A 24038-nucleotide genomic window follows, 5' to 3' on the forward strand; every position below is an offset into this window, starting at 1 on the left:
GAAAAACTATATTCAGAGTTGGCAAAATAAAATAAAAATTTATTTAACTCCTTTATAATTTATAAAATTTTAAATTAATAATGATAAAAATATACTTTAGCCTTCAAAAAATAATAAAATTTGATCTTACCCTTTAAAAATGATAAAGTTATAGTCTACTAAAATGATAAAATTATATTTTACTATCATAAAAATATACAATTTAATTTCAACCCTCTCAAAAAAAAAATTCTACTCCACCACTAATTATATTATAATATTTTTATATCGTTAATTTTTATACATAAACAGAATCAAAATCCTTCCTTGCTCCTTAATTACGCCTCGAGTTAATCCAAATAATTAATACGATTAATTTTTACTTATGATATCAGCATCGATTTCTTTTCCTTAAATGATAATCCATTAAACACATGAAATTTCAATGGAATTCCATAAAATCTTTATTTTCTTTAAAATAATATATATTTTAATTCTTTTATTCAACTCCAAATAAATTAAATCCCAATTAATTTGAATTCAAACAGGCTATGGTCCAAAACAATTGACACTGTAAATTAAGATTAAACAAAAAAATTTAAGTAAAATTGCAATTTTTTCATTTATTTTTGATTAATTGGATATTAAAAAACAAAAATGTTATTTAAATAAATCATTTTAGAAGGGTTTTTGTCAAATGTTCATGAGCTGAAGCCAATGCTTGACTTATTGTCTACAATATTATAAAAAAAAAAAAAAACATTAGCTATATAATTAGTGAAGAATTTTGGCATTAGATTATAGAGTCTAATTAAAATTAAAAAAAAACAATTAAGGGCACCATTTAAAAAGTTTGGGGGTTAAGGCCCCCTCCACCCATAACTGCCCCTAAATAGGAGCAAGGATAGGTTGTGGCTAGAGGTGAGCATGGCCGGCCGAGCTCAACTAAAAATTTAGGCCTGTTTGCTAAGTCTGGGTCCAGCCAAAAAATAGGCCTAAAATTTTGCCTAATTTCGACCCGGATAAAATGCTAAAACCCGGGCTCGACCCGATCCACTCATATTAATTTTATATTATTTTTGTATAATTTTAAAAATATATAATACATCAAAAATACTAAAAACTTCAAAATAAATATTTCCTAACAAATTGAAAATAAATTTTAATATATATATATATATATATATATATACTTAAATAACACTAAAATAGATGCAACTTAACAATGAAATGTAAATGTCTTTAAAATGATAACAAAATTAACAAATGTCTTTAAAATAATAACAAAATCAACAATAAAATAAGTTTTATACAATATCCGAACAATAACAACAAAATAGTAGCAACATAATAGTAAAATCAGATTTTTTGTCCTTTAGTGGAGTCGGGCTAGGTTGGGCTCGGGCCAAAAATGCATTACCTGAGGCCCGGCCCATTTTTTAAACAGGCCTTATTTTTTTGTTCAAGCCCATTTTTTGGGTCTGTATTTTTGTCTAAACCCTCCCACATTTCAAACAACTTTCGGGTCGAACCCCATGATCAGGTCTAGTTGTGGCCTTCACCCTCCCTAAGTTCTTAAAATTTATAAATTATAAATTAGTATAATGGTAAAATTTTCTTTTGACTCCTTAATTTTTTTCTTTATGCTTGTACTTAAACACTAAAATTATTTTACTTGAATTTTTAAATGAGAATCGAATATGGGTATATGTCAAAAAGAGTATATTCAAAATTTTAAAAATATTATATAAAAAAATTAGCTATATAATTAGTGAAGGATTTTGGCATTAAATTATGGAGTCTAATTAATTTTTTTAAAATTTAAGGGCACCATAAGAAATTTTGAAAAGTTTAGGGTCTTATCCCAATGGTGTAGCGTAATAGAGGCTACGGGCCATGGTCCTTTATAATTTATAACTTTATAAATTAGTAATAGTAAAATTACACATTGACCCCTCAAAATGATAAAAAAATTGATTTAATCATTGAATAATTATAAAGATATAGACTACTAAAATGATGAAATTATATTTTTATTATCGTAAAAATATACAATTTATAGAATAGTAACAAAATTAACAATAAAACAAGAGTTATACAATATCTAAACAATAACAATAAAATAATAGCGAAATGACAGCAAAACAACAACATAATAGCAATAGAGAAAAAACTCTAGGCTTATTCTAGCCGGGCCCAGACTAAAAAAGTTCCTACTCGAGACCTAACCCGTTTAGAAAACGGAACTAATTTTTTTTCAAATCTATTTTTCAAGCTTATATTTTTGCACAAATCCTCTCACTTTCCGAGTAGGATTTTGAGCTTGAACGAATGGCTCAACCCATAATTAAGTCTAGTCATAAGTAGGTCGATATTTTTTCTCTTTTTTCTTTATAATATTTTTAAAAAATATATTATTATACTTATGTTTAAATATGTCTTGAACACTGATATTGTGGTACACGAAAGTACTTTTAAGAACAATTCAAATAACATTGGTTCCAACATTTCATGCACATGATTAGATCTAATTTGAAAGATAATTTAATTAAAAAATAAACATGTAGGGGCATATACTTCCAACCTCAAAACTCAACTACTCTATCTTATAAATGATATGATGACAATAAGAAATAAACAAAGCTTTCGTTGACATCAAAATATTTATTTATGCTTTCAAAATTTTCCGTACAAAACAAAATACATTTATTTTTTTATGAAAATTAAAATATTAATAGCTTTGATTCTCATCTCCATGTGCTTTTGGATTGATTAACACTCTAAGATAATAGGTAAAGAAAAATTAAAATTTAATTACTAGAGTTAGACGAGATGATAGGGGTCTTTCTTATCCTAATTAGTAGTTGAGAGTTCAATCATTGATCTGGATATAGAATAGCTTTAAAATTCGTGACCAGCATCGTGACCAACATCTACCATTTAATGGGTCTATAAAATGTGGATGATTAATTACTGGACTTGTTCGGGTAAATACTTTGAGAAGTCAAAACAAAATTCAAGATCTTATATTAATCTTAATAATGACTTTGAAAGTGATGAGATATATAATTGAATTATGTTTTTGGTTTATTCGTACTCTCAATATTTATATTTTTTTGTCAATTTGTCTCTTTTTTTTTTTAGCTAAAATTAGCCCTCGACTTTTAAAAAGAAAAGACAATTTGACCATCAACCTTTCAAAAAAAGTTAAATAGAAATACTAACTAAAACGTTAAATTTTTAAACATAGTAACTTGAATGGCAATCCATGTGTTCTTGATACTAAATTTTTAGAAAATTTATGAACTTCTTATAATTTTTGAATTTTAAATATTTTTATTTTATATTTTTAAAATTATTTGTTGACATGACATATAAAACAGATAATGTCATGCCGAATAAAAGTACATGTAGATGTTGTCGCACCAATATTGTTAAAAAATATTGTCTTAGTCAGTATTTTCATTTAAAAAAAGTAATTTGACTCTTTTTAAAAATTTATGGTCAAATTTAGTTAAAAAAGAGAATAAGGTCCAAACTAACAATAAATGTAAAAATTAAATGTGACTTTGATTGAAATGGTAAATTTAAAAGATGACTTGGGTTCATATATACTAAAAATATATTAAAAATATTAAAATAAATATTTCCCAATAAATTAAAATATAGTAAAAAGTCTTTATACTTAAACAATACTAATATAGTTGCAACTCAGTAAGTAAATACTTATAAAATAGTAACAAAATTAACAATAAAATAAGGGTTATACAACATTCAAAAACAACAATAAAATAATAACGAAATGACAGTAAAATAACAAGGAAAAAAGTTTAGGCTTATTCGGGCCGGGCCCGAGCTAAAAAAGTTCCTACTCAAGCCTAACCTATTTAGAAAACGGGTCTTATTTTTGTCCAAACTCATTTTTCAAACTTATATTTTTGCTCAAATCCTCGTACTTTTCGAACTTTGACAAATAACTCGACCTATAATTAAATCTAATCATAAATAGGTGGATATTTTTCCCTTTTTTGCTTTATAACATCTGTGAAAAATACATTCTCATACTTATGTTCAAATATGTCTTGAACACTCGTGTTGAACACGAAAGTACTTTAAGAATAAGGAACATGTAAAGGCATATACGTCCAAACTCAAAACTCAACTACCATATCTAATGAATGATATGATGATGATAATAAGAAATAAACAAAGCTTTCGTTGACATCAAAGTTTGATGATAATATTTAAATAAATTAATTATTATTTATGTTTTCAAAATTTTCCGTACAAAACAAAATACATTTATTTTTTTATGAAAATTAAAATATTAATAGCTTAGATTCTCATCTCCATGTGCGTTTGGATTAATTAACACTCTAAAATTATAGGTAAAATAAATCAAATTTTAATTACGAGAGTCAGGTGAGATGATAAGGGTATCTCTTATCTTAATCAGTAGTTGAAGGTTCAATCCTCGATTTGAATATGGAACAGCTTTAAAACTCGGGATCAGCATCGTGATCAGCATCTATCATTTAATGAGTTTATAAAATGCGGAGGATTAATTAGTAGACTCGCTCAGGAAAATACTTTGAGAAATAAAAAAAAATTTCAAAATCCAATATTAATCTTAATAATGAATTTGAAAGTGATAAGATATATAATTAAATTACGTTTTTGGTTTATTCGTACTGCCTTTAATATTATTATAAGTGATCATATGAATCATAATAATGTAAATAGTCAAAGACTAAACATATGAAAGGTGAAGACTAGACTATGGAATGCGAAGAATTAGTTATTGGACTTGTCTCGGTAGATACCTTGGAAAATAAAAAATATTTTTTTTGTTAATAAAATTAATATTTTTATAATTTTGTAAATAAAATATTTTTTGAGGTTCAATTGCAAATGAAAAGAAAAATTATCCTTTATTTTATTTTTTAGCGTAGAGAATAAATTGAGTCGACAATGAGGTGTGTTATAACGGTATCTCCTCTCGTCTCTTAATTATTTGGTCGAGAGTTTGATTTTCGATCATGAGAATGAAGTATATTTTGTAGTCAATTGTTTACCTCATTTGAAAAACGAAAACAGCATAGACAAAGCTGGAATTTTTTAAAAAAGGAGCCAAAATCAAAACATAAATTTATAGAAGTATCAAAATATAAATTTATTATTTTATTATCTTATAACCTCACAAATTTAAAAGAAATTTATTCAACGGTTTTATCATTTTTAAGTCAAGACCTGTACCTACTCTTGATGTCACCCTATTAGAAAATTAAGTCTTACATCGATTAAGTTATTGAACTAGTTCATCCGATTTGATTTTTAAATAAAAAAATAATTTAAACCTATTGAAAAAAAAATGACGTACGGAAGTCGGGTTTAGGTGAATAGGCACCACCAAAATGAAGCAACATCAAGAAATTTCCCTACAATTTTTTGGCCAATCTCATTGGCTATTGCTTTCTCTTCTCAGCATTAGTTTGTCAGTAACAGTTTGAACTTAGAACCCCACTCTAACATCCAGAGACTGGCTGCTGTTTTATAAAGACATGTAGGGAAACTCTTGTTCTTTGGTTGCCTTTGTTTTCTTCATTTTTTTTGCCATCGTCCCTCAATCTATTATTATTGTTATTTGGTTTCTGGTAAAAGCCCTGCCTTTTTTTTTTCCAAATCTTTGTCTATAAACCAATCTGCATGTTTTGAATCATTTGTTATGCATATATATATATATATATATATATATGCATGTAATGCATATATGTACATGTATATGTTTTTATGTTTATAATGTAGTTTATCATATGAGGGGTGGGTGGGTTATGAAAGTGAAACTAAACATGTTAGGCTCAAATGTTATGTTTGGTTGACAGGAAAATAATGATGAAAGCAAAATCAAAGTTTTCTATTGAAAAATCTTGCCCTGTTTTTTTCTTTTTCCAAGTCAAAGTTTGTGTGTGTTAAATTGTTAGAATTTCATAAAAAAAAATATGACTCTTCAATATAATAACAATCAAACTGGTTCATATTTTCTATTTCAGTTTCCTAATCTTTTCCACCAGAAATGGAAAACTTGAGAGCCCCTTTTAAGGGTATTGCAAATGATGTTAAAGGAAGAACAGGTTGCTATAAACAAGATTGGATTACTGGTCTTCGTTCAGGACTGGGGTATAATAAATCTCTATGTATTTGATGAAATGTCTAACATGAAAGTAAATTTTGGTATATATTCAAATATTTACTCTCTTTTTTTGCAGGATATTAGCCCCAACTACCTATATCTTCTTTGCTTCTGCTCTCCCCGTTATCGCCTTCGGCGAGCAACTGAGCCGAGATACAGGTTTGTCACTGTTCCATTCATGAAACAGTATTTCAATAGTGAAGTTAAAAGGTTATGTTTAACATGGATTTGGGTGTAGATGGGACCCTAAGCACGGTTGAAACGTTGGCATCGACTGCCCTTTGCGGTATTCTACACTCGATATTCGGTGGCCAACCACTTTTGATTCTTGGAGTTGCAGAGCCAACTGTTATCATGTATACATATTTGTATAACTTTGCAAAAGGAAGAGATGACTTGAGGCAGGAATTATATTTGGCTTGGACCGGATGGTAAAATGAATCTCTGGTTTTGTGGAAGTTTTGGGAAGTACTTGATCTTCTAAGTTGATAAATGTTTTGCAGGGTTTGTGTTTGGACTGCTCTCTTGTTGTTTCTGCTCGCAGTATTCAATGCTTGCACGGTAATTAATCGGTTCACAAGGATTGCAGGTGAGCTTTTCGGCATGTTAATCACTGTTCTGTTTATTCAAGAGGCTATCAAGGTAAAATCTGATCAAAAGAAAATAAATCATCTACTATATAAAGTTCTAAACACCTACTGAGTACTGATGATTCGATTGCAGGGAGTTGTGAGTGAGTTTCGAGTTCCCGAACATCAAGACGCAAAGTTAGAGAAGTATCAATTTCAATGGCTTTACACAAATGGCTTGTTGGGAATCATATTCTCACTTGGCCTTCTATATACCGCCTTGAAAAGTCGAAGGGCGAGGTCATGGTGGTATGGCACAGGTTTGTCAAGAAAACAATATTCATAGCATTTGACTATTTTCAGATTTAGTATACGAAATAAGCTCCCATAAATGTTTGCTGAATGTTGTACAGGGTGGTTTAGAAGCTTCATTGCAGATTATGGGGTACCTTTAATGGTTGTAGTATGGACAGCGATGTCATTTAGTGTACCAAGCAAAGTTCCATCTGGGGTTCCAAGAAAGCTTTTTAGTCCTCTGGCATGGGAATCTGCATCATTACAACATTGGACCATAATTAAGGTAACCAGACTCAATTATCGTTTGTCTTGCAAGAAAAGGCTACAAGGTTCAAGGTTGACAGTGTTATAAATAATCAAATTGCAGGATATGGGAAGGATTCCTGCATTGTACATATTTGCTGCATTTATTCCAGCTGTGATGGTTGCGGGACTTTACTTTTTTGACCACAGCGTTGCTTCGCAACTGGCACAACAAAAGGAATTCAATCTCAAGAATCCGTCTGCATATCATTATGACATCTTGCTGCTCGGATTCATGGTAAACCTCATGCTCGAACGGTACCACCACCCGAATTATAAACAATCTTATCGTATACTTACGTTTTACCGCTGGAACATGCTTGCAGACTTTACTTTGCGGACTAATCGGCCTCCCTCCATCGAATGGAGTCCTACCACAGTCTCCCATGCATACTAAGAGCCTTGCAGTTCTCAAAGGGCAGGTGGATACATACATTCTAAAGCAAAGTTTCCTATCAAACATAATTGACCTGGTTACATGCATAATTTTTCATATATGAAATGCAGATCATTCGACGAAAAATGGTGGAGACTGCGAAAGAAAGCGTAAAGCAGAAAGCTAGTAACTCCGAAATATACGGCAAGATGCAAGCGGTCTTCATCGAAATGGACAAGAGTCCAGAAGTAAGTGATCCTTTATCTTGAAACATTGCAAATGGCATTTTAGTCCACAGCTTGAAGTTTTGCTTCAACCCCGAATTGCCAGTCCGTATTCTCCGAATACATACAGATAAGTCTTACACAATGCCTGCATCTGACCTTAACTTCCAATTACAGACTGCAGTTGCTAAAGAGTTAGAAGACTTGAAGAAGGTTGTTATGAAAGGTGAAAATGAAGGAGAAATCAAAAAGGAAACATTTGATCCCGAAAAGCATATCGATGCCTACTTGCCGGTTCGAGTTAACGAACAGAGAGTGAGCAATCTTTTGCAGTCACTCCTAGTTGCTGCATCAGCATTTGCTATGCCTGTAATCAAGTTGATACCTACATCGGTTCTTTGGGGATATTTCGCGTACATGGCCATCGATAGTCTTCCCGGGAATCAGTTCTGGGAAAGGATGTTACTTCTCTTCATCGCACCTAGCCGGCGATACAAGTATGCAGCATTCTCTTTGCTTCTAGTTCCTTGATTGTTCACAATAAACACATTACTAGGCAATGTTGCTGATTCCCTTCTGCATCAATGATCCAAATTTGCAGGGTGTTGGAACATGTTCATGCTTCATTCGTGGAGTCGGTACCGTACCGATTTATCACTATGTTTACACTCTTCCAGTTGGTATATCTCCTCGTGTGCTTTGGTGTAACATGGATTCCTATAGCTGGAATCTTGTTTCCATTGCCCTTCTTCCTTCTCATCATCATAAGGCAATACATTCTCCCAAAGCTCATTCTCCCAAGTTATCTCCGTGAACTCGATGCAGCCGAATACGAGGAACTTACCGGTGCCGTCCCAAGAACATCCCTCAGCTTCTCTTCAAGGGTATTTGCTATTGGTCATTTTCTATCTATGGAGCCATAAGAAACTAATAAAAACAGCTAAAAATGTTGAGTTTTTTTTGTTAGGAAACGGATATATCTTGTCCTGAGAATGAGGCTGATCCAGTTGAAAGGTTTGATGCTGAGTTATTAGATGAGTTGACAACAAGTAGAGGAGAGTTAAAGCTCCGAAATGTTAGCTTCGGCGAGGAGCGGAAGGGCCAGGTAGGATGCTCCGGCTTTCCATATCTTGTGTGACATATAAGTACAATGATCTGACTTTCAAAAATCTTCCAAATACATGAAAAAACTCGGAAAAAAAAAATCTAACCGTACGTGGGACATATGCATATCCATGTCCAACACTCTACTTCAGATTGAGTAACATATCTTTTTCATGCATGATATTCTTTTCATTATATTACTTTTTAACTCTTCATTTTTCTTGAATTACCTATATTTTACATTCGTGTTTAATACATAGGGATATGATCTTGAAAAATCCTTCACATACATGAATCAACTTAAAATAATCTTACTATACTCGTACATGAATAACGTAACTAGCTTTTTCATGCATGATTATCTTTCTAATAATTTTGTGAAACATTATTTTTTGTATTTGTATTTTGCAGGTTTTACCAAAGGAAATTGTTGAGGAAGAATGAGATTGAGAGATCGAGTTGAAAAACACGAACATCATATAGGCTTCTCGGATGTTTTCCCTTCTTTCTGTTTTCTCCTCCATGGTTGAATCTGAAAAATTCCACTTTATCTCCAAATATGTAAAATGTAAATCTATTTCCATGCAAACCACAAAACCATGCATGTAATGTGTTTTTTTCCTCGTTCAACAGGCAAATCTATTTTATTGTTTTTTTAGCTGAAAAAAACCCCATGGTTGTCCAGACAGAACTAGAACAGTCAGTCAGAGGCATTAAACCAGTTGACTCGTGAACTGATAAAAATGAGATTAAAACTCAGTTGAATTGTTTTTTACTTGTATTTTTATAAATTTTTTAATAATTTATTTAATTGAATTATATGAATCTATCAACCCAACAAATTAATAACTTGACCAATTAAACCATTAATCCAATACTAAAAACCTTAACTTAATAATAACACCAAAAACAAAACCAATTGGGGAATGGTCATTTTCAATATAAATTCTGTCCACAACAGTTAGCTGCTAATAAAATAATAATTTTACTGACAAAATTGAAATCCACCAAAAATTTCGTCACTGAAAAGCATTTTACTTGCAGTACTAGCTACAAAAGAACCTGTTGAGGCTAATATTATACGTGCAAATACGATTAATTTCAAGACCAGAGAGATTTTCGATTGACAATGTTGTATCTATTTGATGATGACATTTGAAGTAGGGTATTGAGAAAGAAATACTTGGTTTGTTATAAGTGTTTTCAACTTGGGATTTTCGAAGTTGATTCTTACATCAAATTGTCATAAAATTATTCAATATTTTTAAATTCAAAAGTACATTTTGTTATTAAAGAGAGAATATGTATTTAAATTTTAAAAGATGATATAATACAATTTAAATTTTAAAAGATGATATTATTGTGAAAAACAACCACAAATCTTTAAATATAAATTATAAAACACACATGGAAAATACTCAAAAAATTCAAAATGACCCAAACCATATCCGAATTTATACAAACATCCAAATATGTATCGTCGGTATAGGTTTATACCGACATACTCTCATTTAAAATGAAGGAACCCAAGAGATGCTTTCACCAATATTTAAAATATATATATTTAAAATTTTAAAAGTTTCGGGAAGAAAGGTAATTTTTTTTGAATGTTTAGATTAAATACTTTGTAATTGAGAGGGACTGAATTTGATGTTAATCCATTTAATTAAGGGACCAAAATCTTTGCCTGCATCTTAGCTACACCTTGAGTTAATCCAAATAATTAATACTGTTAATTATTTAATTAAAATACTAACATCGATTTTTTCCCTTAAAAGTCAATCCATTGAACTCTATCATGTTGACATAAAATAAAATATTTTCCTTAAAATAGTATATTTTTTAATTCTTTTATTCAACTCCAAATAAATTAAACCCCAATTAATTTGAATTCAAATAACACAAATATATAAAATTCAGCTTAAAATTTCCCATTCCTGCAGGCTATGCTCCAAAACAATTGACACTGTAAATTAAGTAAAATTACAATGTTTTTCATTTATTTTTGATTAATTGGATATTAAAAATAAACAAAAATATTATTTAAATAAATCATTTTAGAAGGGTTTTTGTCAAATGCTCACGAGCTGAAGCCAATGCTTGACTTATTGTCTGCAATTTTATAAAAATAAAAAATAAAAAAAAAAAACATTAGCTATATAATTAGTGAAGGATTTTGGCATTAAATTATGGAGTCTAATTAAAATTTTCAAAAAACTTTAAGGGCACCATAAGAAATTTTAAAAAGTTTGGGGTCTTAGCTAGACCTGCTCATGGGTCAAGCTACTGCCCCGCCTAAAAAGCCCTTGAAATGTAGGAGAGTTTAGGCAAAAATATAGTCTCAAAAAATGGACTTGAACAAAAAAATAAGGTCCATTTAAAAAAAGGGCCGAGCGCCAGGTAAGGTATTTTTGGCCGGGGCCCAGCCCGGCCCGAATTCACTAAATGACAAAAAAATATGCTACTTTTTTTTTAATGCTATTTTCTTGTTATTTTCTCCCCATTTTGCTACAATATTACTATTATGTTGCTACTATTTTATTGTTATTGTTTAGATATTGTATAAAACTTATTTTATTATTAATTTTGTTATTATTTTAAAGGTATTTGTTAATTTTGTTATTATTTTAGAGGTGTTTACTTGTTAAGTCGCATATATTTTAATGCTATTTAAGTCTACATATTTTTTAAAATTTATTTTCAATTTGTTCGAAAATATTTATTTTAATTTTTTAGTATTTTGATGTATTATATATATTTTAAAATTATATAAAAATATAAAAATTAATACTGGTGGACCGAGCCCAGGTTTTAGCATTTTTATTTGGGTTGGGCTTGGGCTTGGGTAAAATTTTAAGCCCATTTTTTTGGCCCGGCCCAACCCAAACCCAATGTATGAGTCTAAATTTTTAGTTAAACCCGACCCGAATCTGACCCAACCCGACCCATGAACACCTCTAGTCTTAGCCCCTTCTCCCATTACTGCCCTTAAACAGGAACAAGAATAAGTAGTAGCCTTGATCCCTCCCTAAATTTTTAAAAATTTATAAATTAATATAATGGAAAAATTATCTTTTTAACTCCTTAAATTTTTTTCTTTCTTTTGTACCTGTACCTAAACACTAAAATTATTTTACTCGAATTTTTATATGAGTATCGAATATGGGTATATGTCTAAGAAGAGTATGTTCAAATTTTTCATACATTTAAAGAATTTTTCGAGAAAAAAAAATCGAAACAATGTTACCTGTTCAGATAATGTTGCTGAAGCATCCATGTTTTGGATTGCCACCTTTCCTGCAATTGCATTTGCATCTGTCTCAAGTATCATCCTAGTTCCACAACAAAAGAAAAAAAAATACATTATTTTCTTCATTTTATGCCAAAAAAATAAACAACTCTGCCTATTCAGATCTTCAATGAAAAAGAAATTGTTTGTAAAAGACAAAGAAGAGTTGCAGATATTGAGATTTCGAACTCTGTAACATACGAAGAAACTAGTTTAAACCTATATACAAGTTGGTATGGCTAATATAAGTTGGTATGGATGATATCTTAAGTTATTGCTTACTCTTATAAGGTAGATACTCAAGGGCAAAGTCAGAAATTCGGTTTTAGGCTAAAATAAAATTTTAAAAGTATAGAGGTGAAAGTAAAATTTTATTTAAATAAGGCCTAAATTGAATATTTTATAAATAAAAAGGAGGCTAAGGCCCCTTGTATATACTATTTTTTTTCTCTAAAAGGGATCATAGTTTTGAATAGGAGAAGAATTATCGATGTTAGGATTCAAATCCTAAACTCATGAGATAACTAGGTTAAATGTTTGGTTCAAATTTGTATCATATGCATACCCATAAGTATGATAGGGGCCGAAGTTAGAAAATTGTATAATGGCCAAAAACAAATAATAAATTTTAGGGATTAAAGTATAAATTTACCACTATATTAATTGGTAATTATTGCATAAATTTTGTCATGTTAAGGCTAAAGTCATTGCCTGCCCCTTTTATCTTCGCCTCTTAATATGATGATTTTTTAAGATAGTATCGAAAAACATGAGTTAATGAACAAAGGAACGAACATGCGTACCCTTGATCCACAACTTCATCAATGCATAAGAAGATGACATCTAAGTTCTCAAGTGCTTCCCTTTTATCAATTGTGTTCCTACATTGAGGATACAATTGAAATAAAGCATGCATGCATGCAGGCATACATACATACATACATACATACATAAAAAAACAAATAAATGAACCTCAAACGAAGAGCAATGGCATCAAATAGTCCCTGAAGCACAGTGGCAAGAAGAAGTTCATTTTCATCATCACCTCCAGTTATGAAGAAATGTAGGTCTTGGACGAACTTATAGATTACAATGTTGCTATCAAAGATTGTGATCTCAGCTGCATTCTTATTCGGGATCGGATGTTAGTTCGGAGTACGAGTATATAATCTTTCAAAATTCTCTAAATACATGAAAAAACTTTGAAAAGAAAATTAACATGTTCGAGTTATATATATATACATACACAATACTAACACTCGAATCCGTGTAATATGATTACCTTCAGTACGAGCATTTGATTTGAGTGTTCTACCAAAGAGAGATTTTTCAAAGGCTAACTTAGCACTATTTGTTGGCCATTCATCTGAGTAATACTTTACTGCTACACGTTTCCCTTCTGAATCCAGAATTAAAATGTTCTTCACTGCTGGGCATGAATTCTATAAAATTAAATCAAATAAGCATCACATAGGAATATATATATATATATATATAACTCGATTTATCCGATGGGTCAAAAGCTAGAAGTGATTGAGTTAAGGGAGAAAAGGCTGTAGAGAGTCGATAAGAATATCTTTTTATATACAATGAAGGTTCAAATTCATACATTCATATACACTATACTACCACACAGACAAACTTGTGGATCAAACTCTGGTGTCAGGCATGGATGAACTCACTTTAAGCAATGGGTTTACTGCTTGAGTTCGAGTTTTTGGAAGAAGTTTAAATATGAGAGGGACGTGATAGTAGATAGATTAGTATCGCTCTCTAGTTTCGGGAGAGTATTTAAGAGAACACTTATAAGTTATGTGTCGTCTTTCAATTGATGAGTTTATCATTCACCGTGGATATTTTGTTAGATTAATTATGTGACTTGATATGGATTGCAACTTATCGAAACGGTTGAATTTAACATGCCTTAAGCGTATGTTTGACGGGCTTTGTCACAATTGTTGAGGTCTAATGAATGTATGTTAGACGAGAAGCATGTGTACCAATATATATACATCACGATTTTCTCAGATTCACCACTCGATTTACTTAGAATTAAGTTAAATATGAACACAATGTTTCATCTATTCGATTCATACAATTATTTCAGGTTTAAGATTCAAACCTTATTATTTATATAACTCAAAATCTAAGTTGGTTTGAGATTTTTTTTTTTTTAGATATCCATATCCAATTTCTATGAATATAAAAAAGCATCCTCATATTTTACATTCATGTTCTAATATAAAAAAGCACAACCAAAAGGGAGAAAAATGGAAAAACTGAATGCATTAATAAAGAAACCTGAGTTATTGGTGAACTTACCCCAGATAAAAAGAAGGCAGACATGTTTGGATGGTGAGAAAATTGCAACTATTTGGGGTTTCAGTTTTCCTTTTAGTTAATTTGAAGGAAAATTAGGCATTTCAATATAAAAATAAATATAAATAAATAAAACGATGACTAAAATAGAGTTGCATATTTATCTGAAATTTTGGTCAAAGTTTTAGCTATAACAAAGGAGAATAAATAAAAGAATAATTCAACTTTTTAAAATATATATATAATTAATTCTTCCATTTCATTTCATTTTTTAATCTTACAAATTTCTATGTTTTAAAAACCTAACATGTTCCTTTCAATGAAAAAAAACCCTAACATGTTTTTTTTTTCCCAGAAAGGAAACCTAACATGTTAGTTATTGAGACAAAACATACCAGATACTAATATCTATAACTGGTTATAAAACATTTCTTTATTTTTTCTTTTTTCTTTTTTATTTTTTTTAGGGTTCAGAATGGGGAAAGAAAGTTTTGATACCGGATCTTCCATTGATGATGATCCATATGAAAATGAACATGTTCAAAGTGTTCCATTTTTAGCTTATTATGTCACGGAATTGATCACTACTGGTGCTTCAACCACTGTTTCTAAAACTACTGTTGCACCATTTGAGAGAATCAAGATACTTATGCAGGTAAATTTTTAAAAAAATATTTGATATTTGTATGTTATTTCATAGATTACATGTTTCGGTTCACTAGTATTCATGTTTATGACGAGGTTTACCCATTTATTTGGATTAAATATTGGTATATCGTAAACTCAGAGTAAGTGTTTGCGTTTATGTTTACTCATGTTTCGATTCACCCCATATTTTTTATGGTGTAATTGACTCTTATTTATGTTACCCAAATTCGGAGTAAGTGTTGGTGTTACTCATATTCGTATTTATGTTAAGATTTAATTGATTCTTATCTATCTTACCTAAACTCGAAGTGAGTGTTGGTGTTCAGTTTTACCAATATTCATGTTTATGTCATTAGTTTACCCATCTATGTAGATTGAATGAAAATATTGTTTTCGTGATGTAAGTAGATTCTAGTCTATATTGCATGAATTTGAAGTGAGTGTCAGTGTTTGGTTTCACCCATGCTTGTGTTTGTGTCAAGGTTTACTGGTAATCTATCCATGATAGAATGACATATAATTGTCATGACGTGATTGATATTTATTTATGTTATTCGAGTTTGGAGTGATTGTTAATGTTTATCATCTATTTAGATTGAATGATATACCGTTGTTATGGTTTAGTTGATCTTATCTATATTATCTGAATTTGAAATGCGTACGGATTACGGTATTCAATTATATTTCATAAATATTTTAGGGGAATGAAGAGGTTTGAATAATATAGATTCTAATAATTTGATTATTATAAGAAGTTATGTAAAGTCTAGTGTTGAGTGTTTCTGTGTATCCTTTAGATGAGTGAAACTGTATTTATATGATATGATTATTGTTCATGGAGGTGATATCGTAGGTAGGTTCAATGCATGTTGCACTTACCCTACTCTAGACTTAGCACGCGTTTATACGATGAGGGTTCGTTTATGAAATAATGTGCAAACCCACATTGGGAGCTCAACATGCAAGTTCAATTTGCGAGTTCAATTTGCGAACCGTGTAGAATGTTACCCGGGCCCATTCGAGTTGTGGGTCAATAAGTATCATAACACCTATTTTTATTATTGATTGGAATTGATAGACAAGGGCAGAAGGGTTTCATTCAATTGGGATGTATGGATCAATGAAGAAGCTAATGAAGAATGAAGGTCTTAGGGGGCTATACAAGTAAGTTCACCAATGAATCTTTATTAATCATGCATACATCCATACATACATGGTATATGTCCATTTCTTTGCAAAGCAAATGGTGTTACATACATACATACATCATAGGTACTGTCATGATACACATCTTTTTATTTGCAGAGCAAATGGTGTTAGTATCATCCGAACGTTACCTCATTCGATATTCCAGTACGTGACATACGAACAATATCAAAGTTTCCTACAATATAAATGGCCTCGTGTCGAAAGAGGGCCATTGTTGGACATCTTAGCGAGCTCCGCAGCCAGTGCAACAGCATTTCTATGCACTTATCCCTTGGATTTGGCTCGAACCAAGTATGCATATCAGGTATTTACTTCACTTAACGGAGGCTCATTGCTCTAAATATCAATCAACCTCTCAATCAACATCCCTGATTCTCTAGTTCTCCGTTTTAAGGTGGTGGATCGACATCAAAGTAGCGCTGACTATCGAAAATGTATCCATTCAGGTCATACCGCACAACGAGGGGTAACAAACGTCTTCATGACCATCTATAATCAAGGTGGAATGCTCGGATTCTATCGAGGTGTAGGTAAGTTATAAAAATTTCAAACATGTTTGAACAAAAGATCTTATTGAAAACTTGAATCAATAAGTCATTTTAAGTTTTAAAGATCAGGTCCAACACTAGGGGGAATCCTTCCTTACAATGTGATAAAGTTTTATGGTTACGAGGAGCTTAAAAGATGGGTTCCCAAAGAAAATCGAAGCTCCGTTGCATTGAATCTTTCATGTGGAGCATTGGCTGCCTTAATTGGGCAAACTGTAATGTACCCATTGGATGTTGTTAGGAGACAAATGCAGGTATTTGAAAAAGTTTGGACAGAGTATTAGATTCAAAAAATGATATTGGGTAAAAATATTGAGCTTGTTTAAAATATAAATTGAACTTAACATTTTGACTTTGAAAGCTTAACTTGACCCTATCTATTTTTAGATATTGTAAAATATTATTTTATTTTTTATAGGCTAAATATTTAGATTAGAGTCTAACTTTTTAAAAGTTGCTTAGATAAGGATCAAACCTTTTAAAATTGTCATATGAGGATCTAACTTTTACAAAAGTGTTAAAATAAGGATTTTTCATGCACTTTGGCCCAGTTTATAGTAAAAATTAAGTGAATGCTGACGTGTTAAGAATAAAAACACCTAACAATTGAATTACATATTACTTGAAAAGAAATGTAAATAATAAAAAATTAGTTTATGGCTTTTGAGAAGCCTTTATTTAAATACTTCGAAAACATTTGGTCGTTATTCAAGTATTTTCAAAAGACTTTGTTTGACTACTTTGAAATATTTGACACTAATAAGAGCAACCCCAATTTGAACATTTAGTCTTTTATATATTATATAAGTTATCATACAAAAATTAAATATGTCAAGTGTGCCTTAACATGCTTGAATTAGTAATTTACAGTTATTTGAGCAATATTCAAGCAAAATCACACCCGACCAGTAACCACCTCTGTTGCTAATATCTTTGTTGCTGTCCAGTGAAGGTTGGTATAGTATCAACCTCGATCACCCATAATCAAGCAAAATCTCGGATGATAAACTGGACACACATGTTTGAACTAGCTTCATCTTCGAACTTTAAATTCAAAAAGCTGTTTTTTTTTACAGGTAGACATTCCGAACCAGAATGGTATGAGGTACAAAAACTCCATTGAAGCCTTTAAATCCATCATCCGTAATCAAGGATGGAGACAATTGTATGCAGGTTTATGCATTAATTATATAAAGGTAATTTCAATATATTAATGACCCTTTCTTAAGTTCTTTGATATTATAATCTTAAGGGTTATTTTTTAAACTCTGTTGCAGGTTGTACCATCAATAGCCATTGGTCTAACAGCTTTTGATGTCATTGACCGACAGCTACATTTTCCGCGCTAGCAGTTTTCGATCCACGATGTTAAACCCGGATCTTGTAAATATCATCTTTTAAAGACAGCTGCATGAACCGTAAAGGTTTCTATGAACGCTGAAAATTTCAAAACTCAGCGGCTTCTTAAATGTTAACTTTTAAAGGCGACTCATGAACTAGTTAGGTTAAACCCCTGATATGACCTCGATCATGTCACAAGTTCATCCTCAGAAGGCATCCAAATCGAACTCATACCCATGTCCAAAACAGATTATCAGACATGATTAGTAACATAGCGTGGGAAAATACACAATGGAAATGGAAAGTTTCTAATAAAATATCAAAATCTATACATTATTATAAGTTTTACAATGATGGAATATTATTCAATGCTCATCATAAAACTTCATCCAAGGTTATTTGTCTCTCCCTAACAAAAATCTTCGCACATCTTGGATCGGACTCGAACCAAGTGTTTATGAAGCAAAAAGACAATCTAAAAGTCAACATACATCTATCCAAAGAGAGAAACGATCGAACGAAATCTACTTTGTTACTTTATCATAAATAACGAACGAGAACCGTTCTTCATAACTTTCTGCATAGCAATTACTTCTTGCAAGTTTTATGTATCAAAAAGAAATCTAAAAGTGAACATAAATCTATCTGAAGAAAGAAAAAAAAAAATTCCTCCAAAGAGTGTCATTAGGATGGGCAGAGCCTACTGAATTAAGCAAAAAAGGTGATACGAAATTTGCTTAGTTGTACCCTATTTAAGGCAGCTTCCGGGTTTTGATTCTGATGAACGCATCACTGAAAATCCAGATTCTAAGCGGTAATTCTTGAACGACCCTTTGCTATTCTTCGAGCAATGACTCTTCTACCGCCCTTCGTTGCCTTGCTGTACAAGCACGAAATTGTAATTATACAAATCTAAACACTAGAATGAAATTAGAAAACAAAACCAAAAAAAATGGCTTTTTGTCATGTAGCAGAAGGAACCATTCTAAAGAAGGCAAATTAAAAGTAATAACTAGCTTAACCAACAATGAACCTAGTCTTAACTCTTAAATAAAGCTAATGATCAAGCCAATTCAGGTTTTCCAAATCATACTATAGTTCAACCAATACTGTAATTTGCGTTAATAGGAGGAAATGTTACTGAGTAACTATCCATGATTCAGGTTTTATGAACCAAACTATAAGTAAACGAAATCATCAACTACTATACCTATACTGTAATTTGAGTTAATAGGAGAAAAGTTACCAAGCAAAATAACCATGATTCAGGTTTTACGAACCAAACTATAGTTCAAATGAAATCATCAACTACTATACCAATGCTATAAATTTCGACATGCCAAAATTTAATAATTCATGTATCCATGATTCAGGTTTTACGAATCAAACTACAGTTCAAACCAAATCATCAACTACTAAACCAATACTGTAATTAGCGTAATAGGAGGAAAAGTTACTGAGAAAAATATCCATGATTGAGGTTTTACGAACCAAACTATAGTTCAAATGAAATCATCAACTACTACACCAATACTATGAATTTCAACATGCCAAAATTTAATGATTTGTGTATCCATGATTCAGGTTTTACGAATCAAACTACGGTTGAAACCAAATCATCTACTACTAAACCAATATTGTAGTTTGCGTTAATAGGAGGAAAAGTTACCAAGAAAAATATCCATGATCGAGGTTTTACGAACCAAACTATAGTTCAAATGAAATCATCAACTACTATACCAATACCATGAATTTCAGAATGCCAAAATTTAATAATTCGTGTATACATTGTTCAGCTTTTACGAATCAAACTATAGTTCAAATGAAATCATCAACTACTATATAGATACTACGAATTTTGACATGCCAAAAAAGTTAATGATCCACGTTAAAAGAGGAAGCGAAACATTACCGGGCGAAAAATCCATGATTTCTCTTGCGCCTGATGGTACTAGGCTGATATGTTCTTTTGGGGAATAATAGCATTGGCTCACTTGATGAATCTCCTAAACAACAATAAGAAATGCATACAGCAACACAAGGAAAAAAAAAACCAAAAAAAAGGAATCAAAATTAAATCAGTTAACAAATTATCAAAAAAAAAAAGACATTCAAAGTTTAATGGAATTTTCAAGAAAACCTTGATGTAGATGTTCCATTCTAAAACAATTAATTGAAAGAACAACCTCTTGAATCCAACATCAACTAAAAAATCAGCTTAATACCAAAAAAAAGAAGTAAAATTTTATAAAGAAAAATTAAAACCCATTGTTGAAATCAATCAAACAAAGAGATAAGTGAGTACCGTCGGGAAGGAAGAATCGGAGAGAAGGGAGACCAAATGGATAAAGAAACCCCGTAGAGGAGACTTCAGAGAGAGAATCGACGTCGTTTCGAGGCAAATGCGGAATTTCAAGTTTTGGCTTCGAGAGAGATGGGAACAGCTGAGGAGTGATTTGAATGCCTTGATTAAAGACTCGATTGTTAGAAATCGGGTTCGGGTTGAGAGCTTGTTTCACTAAAACTCGATTCATGAGCATAGCTCCGTTTCTAATTAGGGATTTAGTCGCCATTTTTTCTTTTTCCTCTGTTGAAGAACGGTTTTTTTTTTTTGCTAAAACCCTAGTTACTAAAGACTGAATGGAAAAAGAAGAAGGCGAGTTTGTTAATGGGCCAACCCGCTAACGCTCAAACCAAATTAATCGGTTTTTAATTTAGGATCACCCTGTCCATGGATCGAGTCAAGTCAATATCTATTTTCGAAAAAATTCAAGCCCGAGCTCGATACACCTAACCCAGCTCAAAAGACTCATTTTATTTTTTAAAAATATTTTTAATTTAAATTTAATTTTAAATATAATAATATTTTGTATTATTTTTTTTAAACAATGAAATGGGTTAGGTCAAGTTAAAAAGAACCGAGGTCAAGCCAGGTTCACGAATACCTTTTACCTACGATGAGTTAAATATTTGTATTTTCGTTAAACTCCGCTTATAATATTATGGGTAAGTTGTGAATTATATTACTTAAAAAAATAGTTGATAGATTTAATGTGTGTATTTAAATTTTAAATTTTGAAAAGTATAGAAAATAATAATTCAATCAGAGAACGTGGACTAAATCTATAAATTTATACATAGTACAAGACCACGATAGTTAGAACAGATAAGAGTAGTCTATCTCCAGTAAGCATCAGAGTAGATCTACACTAAAAAAAGCCAAAGAACACCATCACACTATTTTGCGTCTCCAGACACTTATTTAATTTAATTTAAACTTTCTAAAACTAAAAAGAGTCGACAATAGCAGAATTTAACTAAATGGATTTTACTACTATTTGAGTCAGGACTGAAATTGTAATGTCCCGTACCCAAGACCGTCGCCGGAGTCGAACATGAGGTGTTAACAGACTTAATTCATTACTTAAATAGCTCAAACAATTTATTTTTAAAATTTCCAGTTAAACTAGCAATCTGCATCATAGTCGCTTAAAAATTCATATCTCGAGTTACGAAACTCGAAATCCAATTCCATCAATTTTTCCTAAAAATAGACTCATATATCTATTTACTAATTTTTTTATAGAATTTTTGGTCGAGCCAATTAGTATAATTTATTAGTTAAAGTCTCCCCTGTTTCAGGATTCGACTTCTCTGACCTCTGTGTATTACGAATCAGATATCTCTTTATACAGAATTTCAATGACTATGAAGTTTGTTTCTCTTAAAACTAGACTCAATAAAGAATCTGTACAATAAAGAATGACTTCTAATTATATTTGTACAATTTATGATAAATTTTTAAAGTTAGAACAGGGGATCCAGAAATCACTCTGGCCCTGTTTCACAAAAATTCAAATATCTCATAAAATATAATTCATATACCTGTTTTGTTCAATCCATATTAAAATAGACTCATTAAACTTCAATTTCATAACATACTCATCATTTAATTCCATTTCTACTATTTTTAGTGATTTTTCAAATTTACATCACTGCTGCTGTTAGAATCTATTTTATGGTAACTTTTACCTATTTCATGGTTTCCATGGATTAGCTAGCAATTTGACATACATAACACCAAATATGATCATGATTAGCCATTCCAATGGCTAATCATTACCAAGCATTTCCATACCACTCAATAACCATATCATAAGACCATATATACAAAATGATTATAATGCTATACATGCCATACTCAAAATATACAAGCCATTATGCCAAGATGGTATACAGATAGTGTGAGCGAACCTCCGACCGTTCCCGATTTCCGAGCTGGCTTGTCAAAACTACAAGGAATGAAAAGGAGGGAGTAAGCATAAATGCTTAGTAAGTCCATATGAAATTAATAAGCAATTACCAACATGCTTTTAAGATAAAACACCACAATTGTACAATTATACATACTCAGCTTAAACTGTTTTATCGAGATACATTTACTAAATAATTTATTTCTGGAGCTACGAAACTCCAAATTAAGTTCCGTTAATTTTCCTTGAAACTAGATTCATATACCTTTCTCCCATAAAATTTCCAGAATTTTTGGTTTAGCCATTTAGTACAGTTTATTCATTAAATTTTCCCCTGTTTCGCTGTCCAACAGTTCTGATCTCTCTTCACTAAAAATTATTTATCTCATAATTCGGGACTTGGATGATGTTCCCGTATATCCCTCTTGAAAAAAGACTCGATAAAGATTTTAAATATATAAACTAAAACTCATAATTATTTTTGTACAATTTCTAATGATTTTCTAAAATCAAAACAGGAGATCTCAAAGTCATTCAGACTCTGTCTCACAACAATTTAAATATCTTATAACATAAAATCCAATTGCATGCACCGTTTTCTCTATATGAAACTAGACCCATCAGGCTTTAATCTCATATTTTATTCAGCCCTTAACTCAATTTCCACAATTTATGGTGAATTTCAAAATTTACACTACTGTAGTAACCCAAAACTGCCAAGGCCATATTTATTCATTCACCACTATTATTCACTAAATCCATACAATATCATTTCATTCATCATGGTAAGAACACATAATTATGCTTCATAAGCATAGATCCATAATCTCAATGTCATCAAGTATCAAGAACTTATTTCAAATCGTGTCATTTTCATAGTATTCACCAATTCTTAATCCTTTTGGGCCATTTCACATTTTCGTTCATAATCAAATTAGGGAACGATTACGGAATTGAGTACCTCATTATCACAATGCCATAGTAAAACTATGGTCTTGCACATAGTCACATATCACATACCGAGGCCATAGCCCAGCCATGGTCTTACACGGATCACATATCACACTGATGCCATATCCCAGATATGGTCTTATACAGTAGCACATATCACACTGATACCATATCCCGGATATGGTCTTATATGGAAGCATATATCACATTTCTCCGAAGCCATAGCCCAACTATGGTCTCATACGGAAATCACATTTCACATGCTGCCATGGTCCAACCATGGTCTTTTCCGTCAATTCGTCTTAGCCACTGAATGAAAGTACTCAAGTCCGTTGTTCCATTTAATTTGTACTTTTATTCAAATATCATTTTACAATTATCACAGTTTAATGACATTTTATATGCAATAATATACTATATCATTCATGAAATTTTCAT

At 31.2% G+C, this 24038-nt stretch overlaps 3 protein-coding genes and 1 pseudogene across 3 annotated transcripts; 2 read left to right on the forward strand and 2 right to left on the reverse strand.

Annotated features, from left to right (window-relative positions):
* Nucleotides 1–5310: 5310 nt before the first annotated feature.
* Nucleotides 5311–9833, forward strand: LOC108459728 (boron transporter 4-like). Its single transcript, XM_053029961.1, has 14 exons — nucleotides 5311–5633; nucleotides 6030–6156; nucleotides 6246–6328; nucleotides 6408–6600; nucleotides 6673–6811; nucleotides 6893–7058; nucleotides 7152–7318; nucleotides 7403–7576; nucleotides 7665–7760; nucleotides 7846–7962; nucleotides 8116–8435; nucleotides 8540–8822; nucleotides 8906–9043; nucleotides 9454–9833. Exons 2-14 carry the CDS (start codon nucleotides 6053–6055, stop codon nucleotides 9484–9486), a joined length of 2013 nt encoding a protein of 670 aa, XP_052885921.1. The 5' UTR covers nucleotides 5311–5633; nucleotides 6030–6052; the 3' UTR covers nucleotides 9487–9833.
* A 1261-nt stretch (nucleotides 9834–11094) lies between these two features.
* Nucleotides 11095–13776, reverse strand: LOC108458744 (coatomer subunit zeta-2-like; annotated as a pseudogene).
* A 1069-nt stretch (nucleotides 13777–14845) lies between these two features.
* On the forward strand, nucleotides 14846–18911 carry LOC108458743 (mitochondrial carrier protein CoAc1-like). Its single transcript, XM_053029230.1, has 7 exons — nucleotides 14846–15305; nucleotides 16377–16462; nucleotides 16604–16811; nucleotides 16902–17037; nucleotides 17125–17309; nucleotides 18132–18251; nucleotides 18333–18911. The coding sequence occupies exons 1-7, from the start codon at nucleotides 15126–15128 to the stop codon at nucleotides 18402–18404; spliced, it is 987 nt and encodes a 328-aa protein (XP_052885190.1). The 5' UTR covers nucleotides 14846–15125; the 3' UTR covers nucleotides 18405–18911.
* On the reverse strand, nucleotides 18702–21083 carry LOC108458322 (uncharacterized). The gene is made up of 3 exons (XM_017757675.2): nucleotides 20702–21083; nucleotides 20309–20402; nucleotides 18702–19276 (listed from the first exon to the last, which is right to left on the reverse strand). Exons 1-3 carry the CDS (start codon nucleotides 20967–20969, stop codon nucleotides 19204–19206), a joined length of 435 nt encoding a protein of 144 aa, XP_017613164.1. The 5' UTR covers nucleotides 20970–21083; the 3' UTR covers nucleotides 18702–19203.
* Between the last annotated feature and the right edge of the window lie 2955 nt (nucleotides 21084–24038).

Source organism: Gossypium arboreum, chromosome 6 (assembly GCF_025698485.1).
Source record: "Gossypium arboreum isolate Shixiya-1 chromosome 6, ASM2569848v2, whole genome shotgun sequence".
In the NCBI taxonomy this organism is placed as follows: domain Eukaryota; kingdom Viridiplantae; phylum Streptophyta; class Magnoliopsida; order Malvales; family Malvaceae; genus Gossypium; species Gossypium arboreum.